The sequence below is a fragment of the Dendropsophus ebraccatus genome, chromosome 2, assembly GCF_027789765.1.
Source record: "Dendropsophus ebraccatus isolate aDenEbr1 chromosome 2, aDenEbr1.pat, whole genome shotgun sequence".
NCBI lineage: Eukaryota > Metazoa > Chordata > Amphibia > Anura > Hylidae > Dendropsophus > Dendropsophus ebraccatus.
In genome coordinates, this window is record NC_091455.1 from 139,063,289 (window position 1) to 139,086,741 (window position 23,453).

The 23,453-nt window shown below is 39.9% G+C and overlaps 1 protein-coding gene across 5 annotated transcripts in view; it reads left to right on the forward strand.

Moving 5' to 3' along the window:
- Window positions 1-23,453, forward strand: part of HECW1 (HECT, C2 and WW domain containing E3 ubiquitin protein ligase 1) — a 270,057-nt gene that overhangs the window by 136,547 nt on the left and 110,057 nt on the right. For all 5 annotated transcript variants that reach the window (XM_069960322.1, XM_069960326.1, XM_069960324.1 and 2 more), the window contains 2 exons: window positions 403-727; window positions 5,030-5,137. In XM_069960322.1, the coding sequence (XP_069816423.1) occupies window positions 403-727; window positions 5,030-5,137 (433 nt within the window). The remainder of the gene's footprint in view (window positions 1-402; window positions 728-5,029; window positions 5,138-23,453) is intronic.

A 23,453-nucleotide genomic window follows, 5' to 3' on the forward strand; every position in this document is an offset into this window, starting at 1 on the left:
TGTTTTTAATCTAATAAAGTGTTCTTTTTAAGTCTGTGGCAAAGCTTGGTGTGCAAAGTGTGTGAAATATGTCTGTAATTTCGGCACTGAACTTTTCTGAACCATACCATAATAAAAGGCTGCTGTATATGGAAGTTTGGAGATTTATCAAACATTCTTATAGTTGGATTCCCTTTGTTGCCCAGAGCAACCAATCACAGCTCATATTTCATTTTATCAGAGCAATATGAGAATTGAAAGCAGCTAATCTGTGATTGGTTGTGTGTGGCTGCTATGGGGGCAATAAAGATAATCTTACTATAAGAATACTTGGTAAATCTTCCCTATTACTTTGTCATATATGATTTTTTTTCCCCCAATTTAGTCCACTAGAATTATTCATTTTATACTTTTGTTTTACAGAATTTGTACCAAAACAGGTTCCTCGGCCTGGCTGCCATGGCTTCTCCATCGAGGAACTCCCAAAACAGGCGGCGGTGTAAAGAACCACTGAGGTACAGTTACAATCCGGACCAGTTTCATAATATGGATATCAGAAACAGTCCACATGAAGGAGTAACTATACCGCGGTCTACGAGTGACACTGACTTGGTCACCTCGGATAGCCGGTCGACTCTAATGGTCAGCAGCTCCTACTACGCAATAGGACACTCACAGGATCTTGTTATATATTGGGATATAAAGGAGGAGGTGGATGCTGGAGACTGGATTGGCATGTATTTAATTGGTAAGTGTTTCAATTGTAAATTATTGACTTTTGAAAAGTTGAATGTGTATGAATTATTCTGTTGTGGTTCTGTGTAGAGAATATAGATAATAAAGACTAATGCTGCATTTACACGGTACGATTATCGTTCGAATTTTCACAATAACGATCGCATTTGAGCGATAATCGTTCCGTGTGAATACAGCAAACGATCAAGTGATGAGAGAAAAATCGTTTATTTCGAACTTTTAATATGTTCTCAAGTCGTCGTTCATCGTTCGCTAAAAATTCACTTCAATTAGGATCCCATCAGCGATCAATTGATGGTCTAACCCGAAAACCCTGGAAAACCCTGTTAACCAAGTCAGAATTCTAAAAAAAGATTCAAATTGTTCAAATGATCAAAATTCTATTTTTTTCCTCACATAATTCTAATAGAATTCAGTATTCTTAAAGGGGTATTCCCCCCAAGAGTTAAAAAAAATAAATTGCTCCCAAACCTTGCTGGTCTTACTCACCAAATCCCTCCGAGTATTCTAGCTGCTTCCGTTCCATAGTTACAAGTTTTTAAAAAAGCCAATCTATATCCAACATGGCGCCGGCCAGAAAACTACATCTCCTATCATGCAATGCTTATTCCTGATTGTTTCATGATGTAGCAGAGCTGATATCCACAAGATATAGCAGAGTTGAGGTGAGGCAGTGACATAGCAGAGTGGAGGCAGCGACATAGCAGAGTTGAGGCAGCGACATAGCAGAGTTAAGGCAGCAGCATAGCAGAGTTGAGGCAGCAGCATAGCAGAGTTGAGGCAGCGACATAGCAGATTTGAGCCAGCAGAGTTGAGGCAGTGGAATAGCATAGTTGAGGCAGCGGAATAGCAGAGTTGAGGTAGCAGAGTAAAGGCAGCGGAATAGCAGAGTTGAGGCAGCGGAATAGCAGAGTTGAGGTAGCAGAGTTGAGGTAACGGAATAGCAGAGTTGAGGTAGCAAAGTTGGGGCAGCGGAATAGCAGAGTTGAGGCCGTGGAATAGCAGAGTTGAGGCAGTGGTATAGCAGAGTTGAGGCAGCGGAATAGCAAAGTTGAGGCAGCGGAATAGCAGAGTTGAGGCAGCGGAATAGCAGAGTTGAGGTAGCAAAGTTGAGGCAGCGGAATAGCAGAGTTGAGGCAGTGGAATAGCAGAGTTGAGGCAGCTGAATAGCAGAGTTGAGGCAGCGGAATAGCAGAGTTGAGGTATCAGAGTTGAGGCAGCGGAATAGCAGAGTTGAGGCAGCAGAATAGCGGAGTTCAGCTGCACTGAGCTCTGGACCAGAGGAGGCCGGGAGGGCCGCGGGTGTGAACGGGGGGGGGGGGCAGTGCTGGGGGCCACACAGTGTCGGAGGGAGACAGTGATCAGCAGCAGCTGTCACTGTCTCAGTGTCTTCCCTTACTTCAGTGAGCCGGGTTAGAAGCGCTAACCCAGCCCATTGAAGAGATGGAGGACACGTGATCCCGACACGGAGGGTGGGGGCCAGGAGAAGGGAGCGGTGTTAGGTTGGACTGAGATTTGATGATTTTATGCGTTTGGTGGGGGTGAATGCATCTAGATAACAGCAAAATTGTGCAAAATCCATAATACATTGATATTTGAAAGATAGAAAGCTATGGGTGGGCAACATATTAATGCAAAAAAATTGGGGGGTGGAGGGGGAATACCCCTTTAAGCTTTATCAAGGAATTCTGACTTCCATTGAAATATATTAACCCTTAGAGGAATTTTGATTTTTGCATTTTCGTTTTTTAGTTTTTTCCTCCTTGTGCTTAAAAGGCCATAGCAGTTGCATTTTTTCACCTAGAGACCCACATGAGCCCTTATTGTTTGCGCCACTAATTGTACTTTACAATGACAGGCAGAATTTTTTCATAAAGTATACTGCAAAACCAGAAAAAAATTCAATGTATGGTGAAATTGAAAAAAAAAAACGCATTTCTTTTATTTGGAGGGTTTTTGTTTTTACGCCGCTCACCCTGGGGTAAAACTGACTTGTTATATATGTTCCTCAAGTTGTTATGATTACAATGATATGTAACATGTATAACTTTTATATTATGTGATGGCTTGAAAAAATTCAAACCATTGTTAACAAATATATGTTCCTTAAAATTGCTCTATTCCCATGCTTATAACGCTTTTATTCTTTGGTCTATGGGGCTGTGTAAGGTGTCATTTTTTGTGCCATGATGTGTTCTTTCTATCGGTACATTGATTGCACATATGCGACTTTTTGATCGCTTTTTTTACACATTTTCTGGATTTGATGACACCAAAAATGCACAATTTTGCACTTTGCGCTTACGCTGTTTACCGTGTGAGATCAGGAATGTAATAAATTAATAGCTCGGGTGATTACGCATGCGGTGATAACAAACATGTTTATTTTTTTTTATTTTTTATTTTTTTATTTATAACATGGGGAAAGGGGGGTGATTCAAACTTTTATTAGGGTAGGGTTTTTTTTTTATTAATAATGACACTTTTTTTTTTTACACTTATACTAGAAGCCCCACTGGGGGACTTCTAGTATATGCACACTGATCTCTCATTGAGATCTATGCTGTATAGTTATACAGCATAGATCAATGAGATAGGCACTCGATTGCTTCCGGCTGCAGCCAGAAGCAATTGAGTGCCGAGCCAGGATCAGCGTCATTACGGCGCAGACCCCGGCCCGAGCTGGATGTGTGGATCGCTCCTCCGGGACAACGTGGGACACCAGGGATGGGCTGCTGTAAGTAATGGGATGCAGCTGTCAACTTTGACAGCTGCATCCGATTACTTAATTAGCAGGCACGGCGATCGGACCCTGCCCGCTAATAGCCGTGGTCCCGGGCTACGAGTGGCACCTGAGACCGCAGCGGGTCAGAGCGGGGCCGCCGCGCGGCACTGCTCTGAACATCCCTAGGTGGCCTAGGCCGTACGGGTACGCCCAAGGTCGTCTAGGGGTTAGAACAGTACTATGTTAAATGCACATTTCAGGGTTAAGCGTCAATATTGCAGCTTGCATTGCATTATTTGTAAATTAATCAATACATACATTACAATATTACCTTATGAAGGTGGCCATAGAGACTGCATACATTAGTATTAGTACATTAGTACATTAGTAGTGACTGTATTTGTCATTTATCCTTTTCTGTATTGTACTATCTCAGAACCTTAGTAAGTACTGTATAATTTATCTTAATTAATGGTGTTTTAATTATATGGACCTTATATGCAGAAGTTAAAATACCATCATTTGGCTTAATCACAGTGATAAAGAATAACATTTACTATGGGAAAATTAGGCTGCGTATTCAGCTGTGCCACTTGGAACATATAATTGTGAACAGCTAACAGGATCTGCAGCAATGGCTGCATTTCTAGAGGTCTAAAACTATTTTAATGGCTGTGAGTTCTGCCAAGGACATAAAGCATGTCTCCTCACTATAGTCTTCCTGCAACTTCAGCGCAACATACAATATTTCCATTTACAGTTATTTACCGAGATATTGATTTTTTTATAATTTAGACAACTTGGGAGTAGCAAAACTATTGTCCAAGCCTGGTGTTGAACTGACTTGCTGAACTGTTCTGGCTCACCAATGTTCTGTGAACCTGAACACTCAGCATTTGACTCCCGGCAGCTGGAGAAGTTGGATGCCGCCCTAGGGAGTCCTGAAAACATAAATACAGACATAGGGCTGTATTCATATTTTCCTGGCAACTTCTCCAGCCAACTTCTCCAGCCAACAACAGTCAAATGCTTATTATTTGGGTTTGGAGAACGCCGTTCAGCTAGTCCACTTAACATTACCCAAGACTACTCTTTGTAAGCACCTCACTGACATTTCAGTTTACAAGGCAATGAGGGAGATTTATCAAGACCAGTGTATTCATACGTGGTCTTAAATAAATCCCCGCCCCCATGCAGTCCGATTTCAGCTTACGCCTCTAAGTAAATGCAGGGGGGGCCTATGGTTGGAGGACCACTTAGCCTTTGTATGTGCCTTCCTTATGCCAAAAATTGTTATGGCTTGATGTAAGCTACATAAACAGAACTTCACTTATTTGGCCAAACGAATGGCTGAAATAGAAATGTTCACTACATTGTGGCCATAAAATTAAAGTAGGTCTTCTGATTAGTGAGGGTCTAGTCCTGCTCTAAGGTTGAGGATGCATAGTTCCTTATGAGCCGCAAAACATTTCGAGCTATTGATGAGGACATTTATCTTCAATTATGTCTTCAATCTTCAATTATTTATCTTTTCCTGTGTGCCTCACTTTATTTTCTGACTTTCTGCAGATGAAGTCTTATCAGAAAACTTTTTGGATTATAAGAACCGTGGAGTGAATGGCTCACACAGAGGACAGATCGTCTGGAAGATTGATGCCAGCTCATACTTTGTGGAACGTAAGTAGACTAAAATGTTGGAAACACAGTATGTGTGGGTTAGTATTATATTACATTGGTATTCAAATGTTTCCACAAATGGAATTACTATGAAAGTAATCCCGATATTTCATTATATGAATTGCAATTTGTTTTTCTTCTTTCATTTTTTACATAATATTTTATGTCTTCTATTAATGATTTGTCAGATTTTATTGTCTCACATTGTACAAGCCTTCGGCTTTATTATTTCTTTGTACTGAGTTGGGTAAACAGAAACTAAAGACTTTTGATTATAGAAAACCTATTGAATGGCTGAAAAGTTTCCACCAAATCTCTGTATTGCTTTGACTAGCTATTGAAAGTAATAAGCATTGTAACGCGATCTTATACTTATAAAGGATCTTGCACAAATCACTGTAAGTGCCAGGTAGATACAGTTATCTCCACCTTATATAGGTGACCCTTTCTCTTATTTTGTATATTAGTAGCAAGTAAGTATGACATCACTTTCTGGCCAGTGGAGGCACAACTGCTCCACAAGATCCCCATGATCCTGTGTCTGAAAAGTTCACTGTACATGTTTAAGGCTGTTCCCACAATGATGTAAGTCTTTCCGGACAGCCGTCATTTTATCAAGAAGGGGGGCCTAAGTTTGACATGTCTGGAATAGAGCCTCTTTTAAATGAATGTCTTAGTAATATGTCATTATTATTCCCTTAATGACCAATGGAGGAAACTCCCTTACTGCCCCTTACCTCTTCATCATAGGATGTTTTATTCTAACACTATGCATTCTATTCTAATATACCCCCACTTATAATGTTTTGGCCTACTCAGTCTTTTTGAACATCTTGGTTGGGGTTTAAAAATCCCTTCCACAGTCAGAACACTCACAGGAGAAGCTCAAGTTGCGTTTTACTGAATATATGAATATATTATGATGTATCTTACCATGACTCAGGGTATTGCTGAGTTACTTCCACCTACCTTTAAATCTACCTTTAAATTCTCCCTTTTACCAAACCAATGCCATTTCAAACACATCCCACAGTATCAACAGACACTTAAAGGGGTTGGCCACTTTATAGTAAAATTGTTCAGTGTACAGTATTACAGTAGTAAGTGTTCTTACAGCACTTACTGACAGAAGCTCCCTGTGTACCTCATAGAGCTAAACATAAGACACCCTTGCCAATGCTGTCCTGCCCTGTGGTGATTCTGTCCAGAAGCTGTCCACCACTGAGCCTGTATATGCCTATGGAGGATACAGAGGCGGGGCATGCTCCTCCATGCTTGACCATCTTGTGGACAAAATGAACACAGACAAGGACAGCCCAGCCTGCAGGAAGGGGGACTAATTTTAGCTCTATGAGGTACACAGAAAGCTGCTGTTAAGATAAGAAAAAGCACAGCTATCTTCTTGCAAAAACAGCACCACCCTTGTCGTCAGCTTGTGTGTGTTTTTACAATTCAGCTGTCCTTTGCAGCGGCTCCTTTCTCTTTTTGTCCATATTTTAAAATTCAGCTCCTTTCAGTAGTGATGAGCAAACATGTTTGTAAATGTTCGTATGTTCATACGAACATTACACTAATTGTTTGTGTTCGCCAATCATGAAAAATCTGTTTGATGATCAGAATGGTCGTAACAATCATTTTCAAACATATTGGAACTTGCAAACGTACGCAACTGTGTAATTTACACTTTGCAACTGATAATCTGTACGCATGTGTGTAACTCTACACCAGAACGTACACAATCTGTATGCAACTCTGTACGCAAATAAATACAAATGAAATGCGTACACACCTGCTTAATTTACACTTTTTACCTGATAATCTGTACGTAAGTGCATAGACCGATACGTATGCTTCTACTGTATGTTTGTTATTTGTTTGTGAATGTTCATAGAACACGAACCGATCACAATCATTTTTTTTTATGTTTGTGTTTGGGATCCGAACCAAACATTGGGACGTTTGCCCATCACTAGAACTGAGCACAAGAGTGTTGATATTTTTGGAAAATAAATGCAGAAATGTTTTCTAATCCTGGATAACCCCTTTAAGACATACCTGTCACAAGAAAAAACTTTGCGTAGCACATTCTCTTTTAGCTTGTGACCTTGATGGACTTCCAGCGCAAGTCTATGGGCTGTCCAGGTCTCAAAGACACACAGCAGAGAGAGTTGTGCTTGGTTCTCCTTTCTCATTCTACTGGTCAGCCATAGTCTGAACACCCAGACCTTGACAATTTGACATTTTCTTAAGATTTTTTTTTACAATAGGTACCCTTTAACATTAGAGTACCAAAACCTGAGCCTTAACTAGTAAGAAATTCCAAAGGCATTTTTGACTCAAAAAATAAAGCCGTATCTCCAGAATTATATATTTTCTTTAAAGATGACATGTTAGCTGTGGGTCATCAGGGTGTTTACATCTAATACTGTCAGCACTATGTATAAAACCTTAGGCCAACAACCAGGGGCATGGTAAAACCTATTTGTTGATTTATTTATATTTATATTTCCAGAAAGAAAGAACAAAGGAATAGTGCAAAGACGAACACAGGACAGGATGGTTTAAAATTGTTATATATTGGTTATGAAAGTATTTACTAAAAAAGACCCGGAGGGTAGACCAAAAGTTTCAACTGCCAGTATGCTAAGGGCTGTCAATGGCTCTCACTAATTGGACAGTGCACCCAAGTTCATACCCCACTGAGAACTTAACAGTGGTGATTGCATCCATTTTTGCATCTGTTTTTTTTTCTTCCATAAAACATATCCGTTAAACGAACTGCAAAAACCCAGTGTGACCTCAGCCTTAAAAAAAAAAAAAAGTAAAAAAGTTAGTGGAGCAAAGGCAATAAATGGATCCTGAGATCTGGAAGCCTGGAATTTTTAAATGAAATTACACATTCTCTTAACATCGCTAATGGAATCTGTATCGCATGATTTGAAAGCTTTGAAAGCTTTGAAATACAGTACATACTGTTAGTATTTCTTAACTTACATTAATATTAGTTATTTTTTATAAATTAATCTGAAGAGATCAGAACCTATGTATAAGGCCCTAGTTAAAGGAAATCTGTTAGCTCATGGGTCCTAGCTAAGGTGCTGACAGAGTGCTGTAGTTGGCAGACCCCTAGTGAGCATGATGCCTTTTTGGTAATTTGTCTCTGCAGCAGATTATGCACAATCTCAGGTCTCCTACTGTAATGGAGTGTCAAAGAGGAGTTGTTTGTGCCACAGTCTGGCACGCCTCACCACTCCTTCCTCCTCCATTCTCTTCATGAATAATCAATGCTGCCCGGCCTCCTGCTCGCTCAGCTGTCAGCCAGTGTTTCTCATTGCAGACCAGGCCTCTGTTGGTAGTTTATGTCTGAAAGAAACACTCGGCTATAGTTGAATCTGAGCCCAAATGTGTTGTAGGTGTGGTCTGGAGGTAAATCATCTGCCTAGAAATCTGCCAGCAGTTCATTCTTTGGTTCAAATCCCCTGATGGAAATTAAATATATAGGTCTTATTTTTTTTTTATTTTTTTCTCCATCGTTATTGTATCATTTTTAAGGCTATGTTCCCACACAGTATGTTTGCTCAGTATTTTTGCTTAGTATTTTTGCTCAGTATTTTGGTCAGTATTTTGCAACTAAGACCAGGAGTGGATTAAAAAAAAAAACACAGAAAGGCTATGTTCACACACTGTTGAGATTGAGTGGATGGCCGCCATTTAATGGCAAAAAATTGCAGTTATTTTATAACAACTATACAATCACCTGAGATTGTACATAATCCACTGCATAGACAAATTACTTAAAGGCACCATGCTCACTACGGGACTGACAGCTACAGCACACTGTCAGCACCTTAGGCAGAGCCCGGGAGCTGACAGAATCCCTTTAACTCATAAAAATAACCCTTTAGTTGCTAAATATGTTGTCATAGATTTATTTAGGGACCCAGGGACAAGAATAGGTAAGGAGCATTACTTGTTGACACATAATGAGGAGTTTACAGCATAGCTAATTTTAGATTTTTGAGCACCAATGTGCTTTAACTTTTCTGCTTTTTTTCTCACCTTCCCTGTCTATGATTTTTTAACATTCTATTTAATCAATTATAAGATTCCAAAGTTTTGTGCTTTGGACAACAGTGTAACCAGAATAAAAGCAATGAAAGTATGAGAGCGGCATGGCATGAAATCAGCTTATCCTGTGGTCGGAGTTAAGCACAGCTATACAGACACAATTTAAAGGTTTATATTACAGCTTCTTCAAGCTCAAGTCCTGCATTATGGAATTTCAATTAGATTATCAGTGACCTAGATTTCCAGTGGCTAATACCTCAAAGTTGAGTAGGTAAAATTAAGGGGTCTGACAGTTTTGTCAGACTTATGATGAGAACCGTATTAAGGCTCTTTGTTGCCTTGGGACACAGAGCAGACCTGTCTCATTTAATGTTCTCCAGGTCTTTAAGCAGTCTCTGTTTAGCTAAAAATTGTCCCTATCTGCATAGAGACCTAAGTCTCAGATAATTATTAAAATGTTGGTGGATATCTTAAAGGGATTTTCCTCAGAAACTCTAGTTATTAAAATATGCAATTTAATGAGCTTCATTTTCTTTGCTGAAATGCCCAGGGTGATAGGTTATTCTCTGAAGATTCAGGCCAGAAGAGTACTTACTTTGCCTCTCAATTTTTCCTTAAGGTTTTTCTTGCCCAGAGCATAAATCTAAACCTTTCCCCTGACATAGAGGGAACTGAGTAAAAAGACAAAATACTTTCTTTTGATTTAAAATATTTTGATCCTTTACTCTTGACTACTTCCCATTTATATTACCAGCAGTAAGGGCTCATTCACACCAGTATTGGACTGGCCCACCAGAGGACCAGGGCATCCTCCGGTGGACCCCCAGCTTTAGAACCTGCACAAACACTGACTGACATGTCGTTTCTTGCTGGTTCTTCATTGGTTGGCCCCTAGTATCATTTTCTCCTGTGGGCTCCAGATACCAGATACGGAATGGGGACAGAGATTCCACTTGGAACCCCTGCCTGCGGACTCCGCGCTGAATCCCGCCTGATATGTCTTTCAATGGGAAGCCTCGCGCACCTCATCGAGCGGCATTGACATGTTAATTCTTTGCGTGGAAAGGCACGGACAGCGGAGGCGCGTGAGACCTCCTATTGAAAGACATAGCAGGCAGGATTTGGCGCAGGGGTTCCGAGCAGAATCTCAACGCTAATTCTGTAGTGTGAACAGGCCCTTAGGTCTTGATTCTTACCCAAGTTTACCTTCTATCGCATCACATGACCTAGATTTCCTTTGTATTTATTTGTATTGCTTACTTATAAGCCGCGGCTGTTTAGTGCTGAGGGCAAGTGTTTTTTTTTGCAGTTTTAGGCTATGTTCACACAACGTAAGAGACCGGCCGCAGAGCTTATCAGCGCACGCCCGCATCAGAGCTTCCCATAGCACACAGTGAAGCAAGCGTCCGGAGCCGCTCGCTTCACTGTGTGAACTGACAGGGCCTTCTGCGTCCGGAATTCACTGAATTCCGGCCACAGAAAACTGACATTTCAGTTATTTGCGGCCCCGTATGGGATCCTGGCCGGAGCGTATACGATGTGTGTACGCTCCGGACGGTATCCCATAAAGAAACAGGCAATGTTCACAGACGCATAAAGTACGGCCACAACAGCCGTACTTATACGTAGTGTCAACATAGCCTTAGGCTATGTTCCCACACAGTATTTTTGCTCAGTATTTTGGTCAGTATTTTTTAATTAAAACCAGGATTGGATTGAAAACACAGAAAGGCTATGTTCACACACTGTTGAAATTGAGTAGAAGGCCACCATTTAATGACAAATAATTGCTGTTATTTTAAAACAACAGCCGCTATTTCCATTAAATGATGGCCATCCACTCAATTTCAACAGTGAGGGAACATAGCCTTTCTGTGTTTTCAATTCACTTCTGGTTTTGGTTAAAAAATACTGACCAAAATACTGAGCAAAAATACTGTGTGGGAACATAGCCTTAAAGAGGTGTTGCATTTTTATATCAAATGCATATTTTTATTGCATATCGATAAGACAAGATAGTTGTGGATCCCACCTCTAAAACATTCACCTACTTGGGGTGGCCGGCTACCATTCCATAAGTAGCCAAGCCACCATTGTGAATCAGTTAACAAATATTGCACATATTAAGCACTTCTGTGATATGCTGCAGTTGTTACTCTAGGAATAACTATTTACCGTGTATTACTTTTATTTTTTGTCTTTATGTGCTGTACAGTGTGCAGTGAACATCGTGCAATATATTTGTTTATTAGCATTTGGACATACAGTGGTGCCTTGGATTACGAGCATAATTCGTTCCGGGACCGTGCTTGCAATCCAAATTGGTTCCCCACCCCCCCAAAAAATATTTTTTTAATTCTGAATAACATGTAGAACAGATTAAACAAACAATGAGAAACAACTGAATATGTTATATTATAAGTTACTGTACAGTATAGCAATCAGCATGTGGTGTATAATGTATAGTAAATGCATAAACCTAAAAAGAACAGCAGCAGTTTATAGATACAGAATGGAGATGCAGATCCCCATAATGCAGTAGCTTAGAACAACAGGCTAGAATAGAGAAGCAGGGGGCGGCTGTCAGAGGTCTGTGTGGTCACATGACAGCAATGGGGAAGGGATGTGTGTATTCAGCATGGACCAATCAGGAAGTGAGAATCACAGAGCTGTGCAGGAGGACAGACACAGAAACTTTATATACAGCAGTTTGAATGTCTGAGTGTAAGTTCAGGCACATTACAGCAGCAGTGTGTAAAGTTGTGTATGAGTGCAGGCACAATATAGCAGGAATGGAGAGGGTGGGAAACACAAGGGCTGACAGAGACAGCAGGGAGCATGAAGGAATGAGCAGGGCAGATGTGGGCACATACATGCAGCACTCTCTATCTGGGGATTACAGCTATAAAGAGATTGAACAGAGATTGAACAGTGAGCAGGGCATGAAGCAGAGTCAGTTCTTTTTCCACCTAGAACTCCTGCATGGACATTTTTTCACAGTTTAGAGAGATTTCTAAGTAGGGAAGCTTTAATGTGCTGCACACTCTTTTAGCTTTGCTTTGTGTAGGAGATGAGGTGGTCCCATAGTCATTGCAGTATCAGTACTTTTATTAAATGTGTCTTTATCTTTGACTAAAGCCAATGTTTTTATCATTGTGAAGAAGATATTAGCTTCCTCTTCAGGCAAAGCTGAAACAACACTTGTATTTGAAGTCAGAAGTACTGAAATCCTGTAGCAACATGGCATCATTTCATAGTAAATCCACTCATAAAACAGCTGCAGCAACAAAGTTGAATTTTTATGCATTACTGTTTTATCTCCCTGTTCTCACTTCTTATGATTCTGTCTTTATAAAATTCAAACAGCTTTGTGGAATGAAATGACAAGGGTTTCTCAAAGAATACAAAATGGGCCTTAGCATCAGGGAAAACACCTATGGTATGGCAGGGACCTGTAGTTCTACAGCCAGTCATGTACGCTATATCACACAGCACATCACACAGCACAAGGGCTTCACAGGGTAATCCCACACTCCTTGGCACAGCGAAGGGGGCTGCACATTAGAGACAGATGGTGATCATTTACTTTGGGCCACACCCCTATCAAGTGTTTGGTCAGATGGCATGTAGGGTGTTAGTGACAAACCAGTCACTGATGTAGTCAATATGTAACATAGTCTTTTATTTGAAAAGATCGCCCAATAAAATGGAATCACAGTCTCCTGTTTAACCAATCGAGTAACTGTTTTGATCAAGAGGACTGCCATTTAGAAAGTAAAGTAAGAAATAGAGGTGTCTGCTGCCGCCACTCCTATTCCATGGAGTGACGGCAACATGTAGTTACTGTATGAATCATTTGTCTTTCAACATGTTTAAAGACAAACGACTGCAATGATACGGCCAATAATCGTTCCGTGTAATAGGGCCTTAAGCAAGAGCACGCCCTTCCCACTGACTAGAAAGTTCTGACTAAAGTTTAAAGATCTATGTGACGTTCATGCACCCTCTCACTCACAGTTAAGAACAGCACAACAAGACAGAAACAATACGAAAATGATGAAATGACTTACTTTTGAAGAAAGTGGGCTTTTAAATGCCTGAGGGTATGTTCACACTGAGTTTTCTTTGAGGCTAAACTTTCAGATGGTTTTGGTAAGAAAATGTGTATAAAAATTATGTGTGGAAACCCATGGTTTTAACCCCTAGACGACATAGGACATACCGGTACCCCTTGGGTGCCTGTCCCCAGACGACCGCGCTTCATAGCAGGTGGGTGCAGGCATCAATCAGTAGTGGGGCCCTCAGCGTTAATGACAGGCTGCAGCGATCACGTTGCAGTGTGTCATTAACCCCTTAAACGCCACGATCACTGTATATCAAGAACTGGTATGTCAATTCTTGATGCAGATTAAAAATTTCACAGACAGTGCTATGTGGATATTATGAGGATTTTGTTACAAAATCCACATAAACCCCCACCCTGTTAGAAAATGCAGCGCTGCCATCCCTGTGCATATACATTGAACTACTGTAATGGAGCAGAGCTGTACTGCAGCAGTAGTAGGCAGCACTAAAGGAAGGTAAGAGTTACTCAAGGGTTTTGTAGATGTTATAGTCTCTCTTTAAACGGCTTCATGCAAGCCCTTTAATAACTATTATATTGAAGCACAGCCTTTATATTTGTTTTGTACTTTTTTGTGTTTTCCCCTTAGATCACTCTTTTGCTATCCTTTTATTCTTGTCTTCACCTTTCTTTTCACACTTTCTTCCTAAATGGAACTAATCAGTGCCAAGCAGTTCTCTTTCTATAGTTACCTAATTACAAGCTTAAGCGTTAAGTACAGGTTTGTTCCCCAATTACATTTAGACGGCACACCGAGTCTTTATGGTTCCACATTAGGCACTCCATGTGCTTCCCTTGGGTGCTACCTTAATGCACTGCATTTTCCTAAAGAAGCAGTTTTTAGAGAAGTACCTGCACAGTACTGTCTACATTGAGTCATTTCACATTTTTTTTCTCACAAATTTCCTGCAATGCATGAGAAAAAAAAAATCTTAGTCCTTTGTATTACATCTCAGGCATGTGGAGGTACAATATGGACTTTGTATACATGGCCCTTTTTTACAACGCATGCAGAGCTGAATTTAAGCAGGTTTTCTCTGTATCGGTGTCAGGTTTTTCTTCTTATACATTTCCTAATATCACCATGTAACCATGTTACAGTTATTATTGCTTCTTCGTTCTCTATTCCTTCTTAAATATAGTTCATTGGAAAAAAAGGTTTATATGTTTCCGTGTATATTAAAAAATTAAGTATCAAAATGTACACAAACCTATAAACATTTCCAAATCCAATAGTGGAGATAAATAGGAACTTAGAATTTTTATTGCAGGTAAATGAATTGACATAAGATGATTTAATAAGGCGTTGTCACAAAAAAACCTGACATGTCAGAGAGATATGAAAAGTTTCGATTGGTCAGGGGCTGAGTGTTTAGACTGCAACCAATCAGGAGAACAAGTCAGGAGAAGTCCTCTCCTAGCTTCGTGTCACATGAGGACACACATAATCCAAGTCTATGGAGCACAGCTCTTCACACTGACACAGAGCAGAGAAAAGACCACGTGGCAGGATGGTTTTCTAACCACTCATTCCTATGATTGTCATGGTCTGGAGCTGCAGCCATAGCATACACACACACACAGCCTGCTGCAACCATATGACACACACACACACACACACAAACACACAGCTGCAGCCATAGAACACTGAAGAAAAACACCACATTGAGGACAGAGGTTACTGCTGCACTACTTATGTCTTCTCCTCCTCCTGATCTACAGTATATTACACAGGACATCTTCATATTACACTGCTGCTCATATTACACTGCTGCTCCCCCCACACAATGAACTCTTCAAGCTCAGAAACAAACTGCCAAATAGTGACCGCCAACTTTTCCCTGACCACCCTTATGTAATAGGGCCAGTGTCCTATTAGAATGTTGCTCATAATATATATATTGATGAGCAAAACTTATAAAATTCATATCAAAAATCAATTCTAAATTGTTCAAAGATTTTTTTAAAGCTGGAGTCAGAGTCGGTACATTTTTTTCAGACTCTGACTCCAGCCAAAACTAGTTCCGACTCTGACTCTACGATTTCAACTCCACAGCCCTGGTTAAAACACCAATGTGTTTCGAACCTTTCCTGGTTCTTATTGTTACTGCATTTCTATAGGTTTTTTACATATAACTCATAGGGGGAGATTTATGAAAGGGTGTAAATATACACCTGGTGTAAACTGCCACCAGCAACCAATCACAGCTCCTCTTTTATTCTACCAGAGCTAAAAGCTGAGCTGTGATTGGTTGCTGTGGGCAGTTTACAACAGGTGTATATTTACACCCTTTCATAAATTTCCCCCATAATGTGTATCTGGAAGAATTATCACTGCCTTTAGGGTCACAGCAGGTGGAGGAACATAGTTCTCAGTGCCACCATCTCGTGATAGAGAAAGTCTTGCGATAGAGACGGAACGCGGGTGGTTCAATGGACCTCAACACGGACCCCAGTTTGGATTATCATAGTGTTTACATCATCATTTATTGTACTAAATTAGTATTACAGCAATAGGACCTAGTGCTAGATGGGGTTTTTATATCTTTTCATGTCGGTGTGTCCTGGGTACTGTGGTTTTTATACATAATCTCTTGTGTGCCTTTGTAGTTTTTAAGTGTTTTATTATGTGTGTAGTCCTTGCAGTCCTTTTATACCAGTAAAGATTTATTGTTTGCACTTTGGATTAGTTGTTATATTTTTTGTGAAGTGCCACCCATCTTCCATATGACATGTCTTGTTTTGCTATTTGGGCTTTTGGTATATTCACATCATCAGGGTTGAGCACTCAGATATTTTGGTAGTGTCTTGTCTTTTACATTATTACAACAGACTGTCTAATACGTCCCTAACCCTTAAAGTCAGTGTGTCAAGCTGTTCCCTCTCAGCGTTACATTAGTCATCACACAATGTATCATTAATTTACAATTTCATTTTTGGTGACAGTTGTTATAGAGCTTTTTCTCCCCTGCAGAAAGGGTTCCAAAGGTGTAGGTTCAATGAAATAAGTCAGCTTGCCAACCTTTCCCCAATGTGTCATCACTACCATAAAAGTTTCATTGATTTTATCGGGCATAAAATATTTCTAAAAATAAAAGTGGTAAAATAAACATTTCATTTGCCTGAAGCAAAGAGCTCAGGATGTAAATAATACCACAATATCATTGTGAAATGTCCGACCCTAGAGCCTGCCTGAGGGGAAAGCTATTATTAGCCTTTAACATTATTGTTAACTGGAAATAACTAGAAATGGGATTCTGGAGAAGTTCCATAGACAAGATGTGGAGAGAGGAAAACGAAGACGCATATAGCCAACAGGTCACCTGTAGAGAAAGCAACAGAGAGATGAAAAATCAAGGTTAAAGTCAGATAGTACACTGGAGAAGTGATAGATGGGTCTAGACTCATTCTTGGTATTTTGAATACTCATGTAGAATAAAATAAAATCAGAATTAACACATATTTGAAACCACTCTTTATTTTAAAAGTGACTTGTTTGTCATAGTATTTGTTCTTGTTTTGGATACAGTTTATACAGTACATGTCAGAATTAAAAATATAACCATGAAGTGTTCTGCTTTATGTCTGTTGTATGATCACGTCTGTTACTACAGACAGACTTCTATCCATATGGAAATCTTCCTGCTCATGAAATGCAAGTAGATGATATTGCATTAATAGGAAGCTAAAATCTCTGAATTTAATTATACTGCATATGTAGATTGTCTGAGTAGCTATCAGGGGTTCTGAAGGTTTAGAAAAACATGGCTGCTTTTTTCCGGAAGCAATATGATTCTTGTCTTCATTTTTGGTGGGGTTTTACAATTAGGCTTCATTCACTTCAATGGAATAGAGTTGCAGAACCAAACCCAAACTGAAGACAAGAGTGGTGCTGTTTCTGGAAGAAAGCAGCCATGTTTTTTTAAACCTTGGATAATTTTATGCATGTTAAATTTCCTTTCAGCACCACCATAGGGGGACTGAAACATTACATCTCACAAAAAATCATAGGCTCACCAATAAATATATTGACTAGGTCCGCAGTTTTTAAGCTTCTGCTTCCTAATGAAACAGAATAATAATCAGATTATTAGGAATCTGTCTCTAAGGCAGATTTTAAGGCCATAGGCTGTATCCTAGTTTTCCTGGCAGCACTTGGGCAGCATCTAACTAGCATTCAGGTTTGGAGAACTTTGCTGAACCTGAATGGTTTGGCATGTCTGCTCAACACTACTCCTAACAGTGTATTCCCTCTACCCCCAAGTGCACTGCATTGTAGCTATCCTCACCCACTCTATACTCGAGACTCCTAAATGAGGCTCCACAGCCTCTTGTTTTGCATATATATGTTTCCGAGGAAGCAATGCATGTAGGATTTCACTGCATTGAGCGCTCTAACCGGCAGTGTTATCTTTTTCTGTTCTTCCTGAGATCAGTGATCTGTTTTTCTTATACTCAGGATAGGCATAAAGTTATTAATCAGTGGATGTGGTAGTGTCTACTCATAAATATCTAGAAATACAGAGCCCGTGCACATCATTGGCAGGGTTAGGCCGCATGCATACGTCCCATATATTCCGGGCCGTAGTTCCGTGCAAGTGCCGTTGTGGAATGTTTACCCGCCTTCAGGGAAAATCTTTGTTTCGCCGTGCAGCTCTGTCATTGCAATGCCGCGGTGAATCAAAGATTTTCCCTGCCACCGGCATGATATTGATACATCATGCCTGCCGGGGAATCACTCCAGGACAGCACTTGCACGGGACTATGGCCCCTAATATATGGGACGCGTACATGCAGCCTTAGTGTACTCAGCTGAGCATTCAGTAAACAAGTCATAATTATTTGAGATCTACTGAATGAAATTATGCAAGTAATATTTCCCTAGAATCAGGGCCTCTGTCAGTAGTTTATGATATTTCATTAATGATATTCAATAAATATGTTGGTAAAGAAGCATTCAAAACATGGATGCAGTACTAACTACAAATGATAAGTTTATTCACCGCTCGATTTGACTGACCCTATATAGACAGTATATGCAATCATGCTGTACTTGATTTAATAGAATGAATTTTGTTGGTGTATTTATCTTTTATTTTGCAACAATACTAGTGATAAGTGTTGGCACTTCTGCTACCTGAAAAAAGCAATGTAATGAACATTGAAAAGTAATGAACTAATATTCTGTTTTCTCAATAGCAAGAGAGACAATATTTTTTAGCTAACCCCCTCAATTACGTAAGAATTTCCTAACATTGTATTTAGAATGCGTGTGAAGTGTGTGAAGTGGACAACTACATTTGTCTATTTTAAAAGGACAAAGGATAGCAGTATGGTTTAATAAATACAATGCTTATAAACAAACTATTTTATAACATTTTCCAAAAAGATGCCAAATGCCACCCAGCTTATGAATGAACATCGCAACCCATTTTTATAAAAGTCTGAGCAAGTCTTTTCTTTTAATGTTATGTTTTACATCTTCTAAAAAATGTATAAAATAGCACAGTTAACATAAACTTAAAGTACATTTTTAATCTTCAATTATCAATTGTTTGTAATTCTTTGATATATTTAAAATATTTAGTGTTTTCAATAAATTGTTACTGATCTATATAAAGCATTTCCCCAACTTCAAAGGAAATTGGTTACATGTTTCAGTTTCTAATCTTAAACATCAAAGAAGCAGAGTAGATTTGATGTGCTTTAACATGTCATATCCTTAAGGCATTCCCTCTTATAATCCTACACATAAAATAAAAAATAGTGCTGAATTGCTTCAGTGAAAAATGCTGTACTAGGGAATATAAGTACAAATACACTAGACAAAGAGTAGCATGAAAATAATGTGTGTGTTAGTAATGGAAAGACCATGCCAGTTTCCTTTATAGTAAAGAAAAAAAAGAGTAGGCTATTAAACCAAGTACAAGCTATATTTATTTTTGTCTTGCTAGGGTCTGAGACCCCCCCTCCCCCCTTTACAAAAAAGGAGGGGGGTAGACATGTATAGATAACAACTTTTATAATACAGACTGAGATTCACTAGTTTAACTACAAACTGTCCCTTGTCTCTGTACCATACCATTGTATATTAAACAGATATATACACATGATATACCGCATACAAAAAAGAACCCCACCTTATGTACCCAGGCAGAGAAAGTTAAATAGTCAGGGAGAAGGACAGCTCTGTCTATCCCTGCAGTTTTTTAAAGCTTCTGAAATCTCCCTAGAGTGCACCTGGCACTGAGGATGAAGATAAGTTTCTTACCTTCATCCTTGACTTTTTTAAGAATATTAGCAGTTTATGTTATATGCTAATGGTGTGTTTTGGAGCACTGGAGGGTAGGACTACTTCCCTCATTGTACCAATCCACCCTGGTAGCCTAACCCCCAGTGCACCAGTATGTCTCATAAGCATTATAAATAAAGACACCAAGGATGAAAGTAAGAAACATCTTCTCAGCGCCCCATGCACAATAGGGACATATCAGCAGGTTAGATTCTTCTACCATGCTCATAGTTTTCCTTTAAATAACAAAATGGCTGAGGTTCAGCTATGTTTAAAGGACAACTCCGGCGAAAAAATTTTTTGGCTTATTTAACACACATTACAAAGTTATATAACTTTGTAATGTGGTTAAATACCCGGTCTGGCCCCCTTCCCCCACTTTCCGACCCCCGACCCCACCCCGGAAGTTAAAGAATGTATACATTACCTATTACGGTCGTCACGGTCCTCTTCTCTGGTGTCGAGTGACGTCAGAGCTGGGGGGCGGTCCGGGTCTTCTTCCTCTTCGGCGTCTTCATTGAGAGTGAATGGGAGAGAAAAGGCTGCTGGTGCACATGCGCACCAGCAGCCTTTTCATTGGCTGGAGCGCATCACATGGCTTCCAGCTTGCTCAGCCCTGATTGGCTGAGCTTGCTGGAAGCCATGTGATGCGCTCCAGCCAATGAAAAGGCTGCCGGTGCGCAAGCGCACTGGCAGCCTTTTCTCTCTCATGGACCCGGAAGCAAGAGACATCGCTGGATGGCGGAGGCAGGTGACGGTGAGGCGGACGGCGGGCGAATGGAGTGGCGATCGTCACCGGAGGGATGGTGAGTATGGTGTCTGTGTGTGTCTGTGTTTTTTTTTTGGGGGGGTCCCGCCGGAGTTGTCCTTTAAGCCTAGCACAGCCCCTGGTTTCCATCTTCCGATCACACCATATAAAATCAAAGTTGTATACTTAATAAACCTAAAAGGGTTGTCTTTGCAAAATAAAAATTGCATTACAGCTTTCTGCCATTGTGCTGACACTGCTTATATGCAGAGCCTCAGAAGATAATGTATTGTAAAACTAATGTGACCATAGGTACTATAACATGACCTATAAGAGAAATTCTGCCCAATGTAAACTTTCCATATGCTGCTGCCCCTGGTGAGATAATAACAAACAGTCTATTCTAACCTTTCTATGCTCCCCTGGTGGCCTCCTATGTCATCTTTGGATCCCTGGCTGAGCGATCCTACCTCCAGTTCCAAGACGGCTTGTCCAGATTTGTCTAAAATATTAAAAAAAATGGTCTGTGGGGCGTCAGTTGTGAGTCTCAAAAAACTGGAATAGCCAGATATCCCTCCTGGGAAGGAAACCTGTTGCTAATAGGTACCTCCCAGTGGGGCATCACAAAACCTTCCTGACATGTAGCCCCGAAAGTTCCACTGAGTTGCGAGTATTAGAACACAAGTAGGGAAATACCAGGGTGGCCCTTTTGCATCAAAGTCTAACTCTTGTGATTATTGCAACATGACAAGGAAAAAACCAAAGCCAGGCATCCACCCACAGACAGCTGTTCTGGGGTATTGTCCTTCATCAGTGAGGAGTAGGAGTCTGGCTAATGGGGGCAATGAGTAGTAGACTAGCAGATTCCCGTGTTTTAAAACTCAGAACTGAGGCGCCCCTGAACCTTTTTTTCTTTTTTGCATATTAAAATTTTTCAAGGGGCAATGTATCAATTGAGACTCTTGAATGAGTACTCTATTGGATATTTTCTGATCTCCTTGAGCTCAGTGATTGTTGTGTTTTGCATAGACAGCATTATAACCAGACCAAATGACTTAACTGAGAGCTAATGTGATAACAGCTGCTTTTAAGTCACTTAAATAGTTTTTTCATTACAGCCTCCTGCTGTGAAGAATATTAGTCAGATCTCATATGAAGTGAATTAAACAACTGTCATGGGCAGTATTATAAATGTGTTACAATGTAAATGATGTAAGAAACAATATTAAAAATGAACAAACAAAGCTGAGGTTTGGATTTATTGCACCTGGTGTCTGTTAATAATATGGAATCAGGGAATTGGTTTATTATCAAGCAACATGGATAATTAATACTATAAACCATACAAGACATACTCATCTGTTATATACAAATTATAACAACATATCACTGACAACAAACACAGTAACATTACAAGTATATTCTGTTTCAAGCTACACAGTCCAGTCACATTATTATGACCACTTTTGATGTTGGTAGTGTGTAGCTTATGAAGGAAGTACAGTGGCATGAGCTGCAATGAGGGGTATATAAGGTACAGTATATGATAGGTCATCTGCCCACATAACCCTTGCTGCCTTCATGGGTAAAACTTATGACAGTTTCAATTAGGTATAATTATTGGTTTTAAGGCCAAAGGTTACAGTATTTCTGAAACTGTTCAGTCCTTGAACTGTTTTTGTGTTGCTGTGGTGAAAATTTAACATGAGTTACAAAAACTAACCAAAGCGGTGTCAAAGGAAAATAGAGAGGGTACCGGGCTAATCTAGATACAACCAACAGGCACAAAGGGCCAACTAGGCCTCGGAAACCTGGATTTCCCCTCTCCTCTAATAAAATATAACTTTTAATTCAACTTTTAAAAATAGTATTACTTTTGCGTATAGAGAACTTAAAAAGCCTCTATAACCATAGATGAGAGTAGCGTATTGTGTATTGTCCTAGTCACATTCACCAGCCGGTGACACATTAGCTGTATTTAACCCTTCTAACAGGTAGCTGCAGACTATCCTGTCATCATTACACATCTATGGTATAGGATTCTTAAAATGAGAGAACAGGCTAATGGCCATTAGCCTCATACCTGATGAAGCTCCGGATGGAGCGGAAACTAGTTGTTAGGCGATGTTCTCTCAATGTTAGGCAATGTTCTCTCATGTAAAAGTGTCAGCGATCAGCCAAGGAGCGGAATCAGCTCATCGGCTGATCCCATCTTTTGTGTGGGTGATTTATTGGCCATGGTAAAATTTATTGCGTAAACAATTGATGTGTGGCCCATAGCAATACATTTAAATGGCCACATGAACGATACAGTGATCATTAATTAATGGACAACTGAAGATCAGGTCATGTAAAAGGACCCTAAAACAACAGCTTAGTGACCTTATTGGTATAGTGCTCAAAAGGAGATGAAAGGTTGCTGCACATCTGCCAATGAAGCTGCAGAGGCATAAAGGGCATCAATGTACACAGCAGCATTGCAATTAAACCTCTGCTGATTAGCAAAGGGTGTCCTTCTCCAAAGAGTCATGTTTTCTGCTTTATTTAATTGATAATTGTTGGCATATCCAGAGAGAAACTATAGAGAACAAATACCCTGCAACTATCGCTGGAAGAATACAATATGGTGGCATTGTTTTTATGGCATTCTCCGGTGCCACTCATCCAGATTTGGGTATGAATCCTTTGTTGCAGATCACAAATACCCATACATGCTGATTGTCTTCCCTGAGGCAGATAGATTCTTCAAGCAAGTCAATGCGTTATATCATAAGGCTAGTAATATCCAATGACCAAGACTTCCAAGTACTATCTTGGCCCGCTAAATCCCCAGACTTGAACCTAAGTGAGTGTCTGTGGGACCACCTTGATTGTCTTGTTTTTTTTCTATGCATTTTTTTTACAGGGGATCAAATACCCTTTATTTGTTGTCCTCTATCTACTTGTTATACAACTTATTCAGTTATATATACATATATGCACACATTATTTGATTATCTGATTAAAGTTGGGAGATCAAAATCAAGTATTGACGTGGGCTCAACATATATGATAGAGGCCTTGGTGTCAGAATTCTTATAATCCT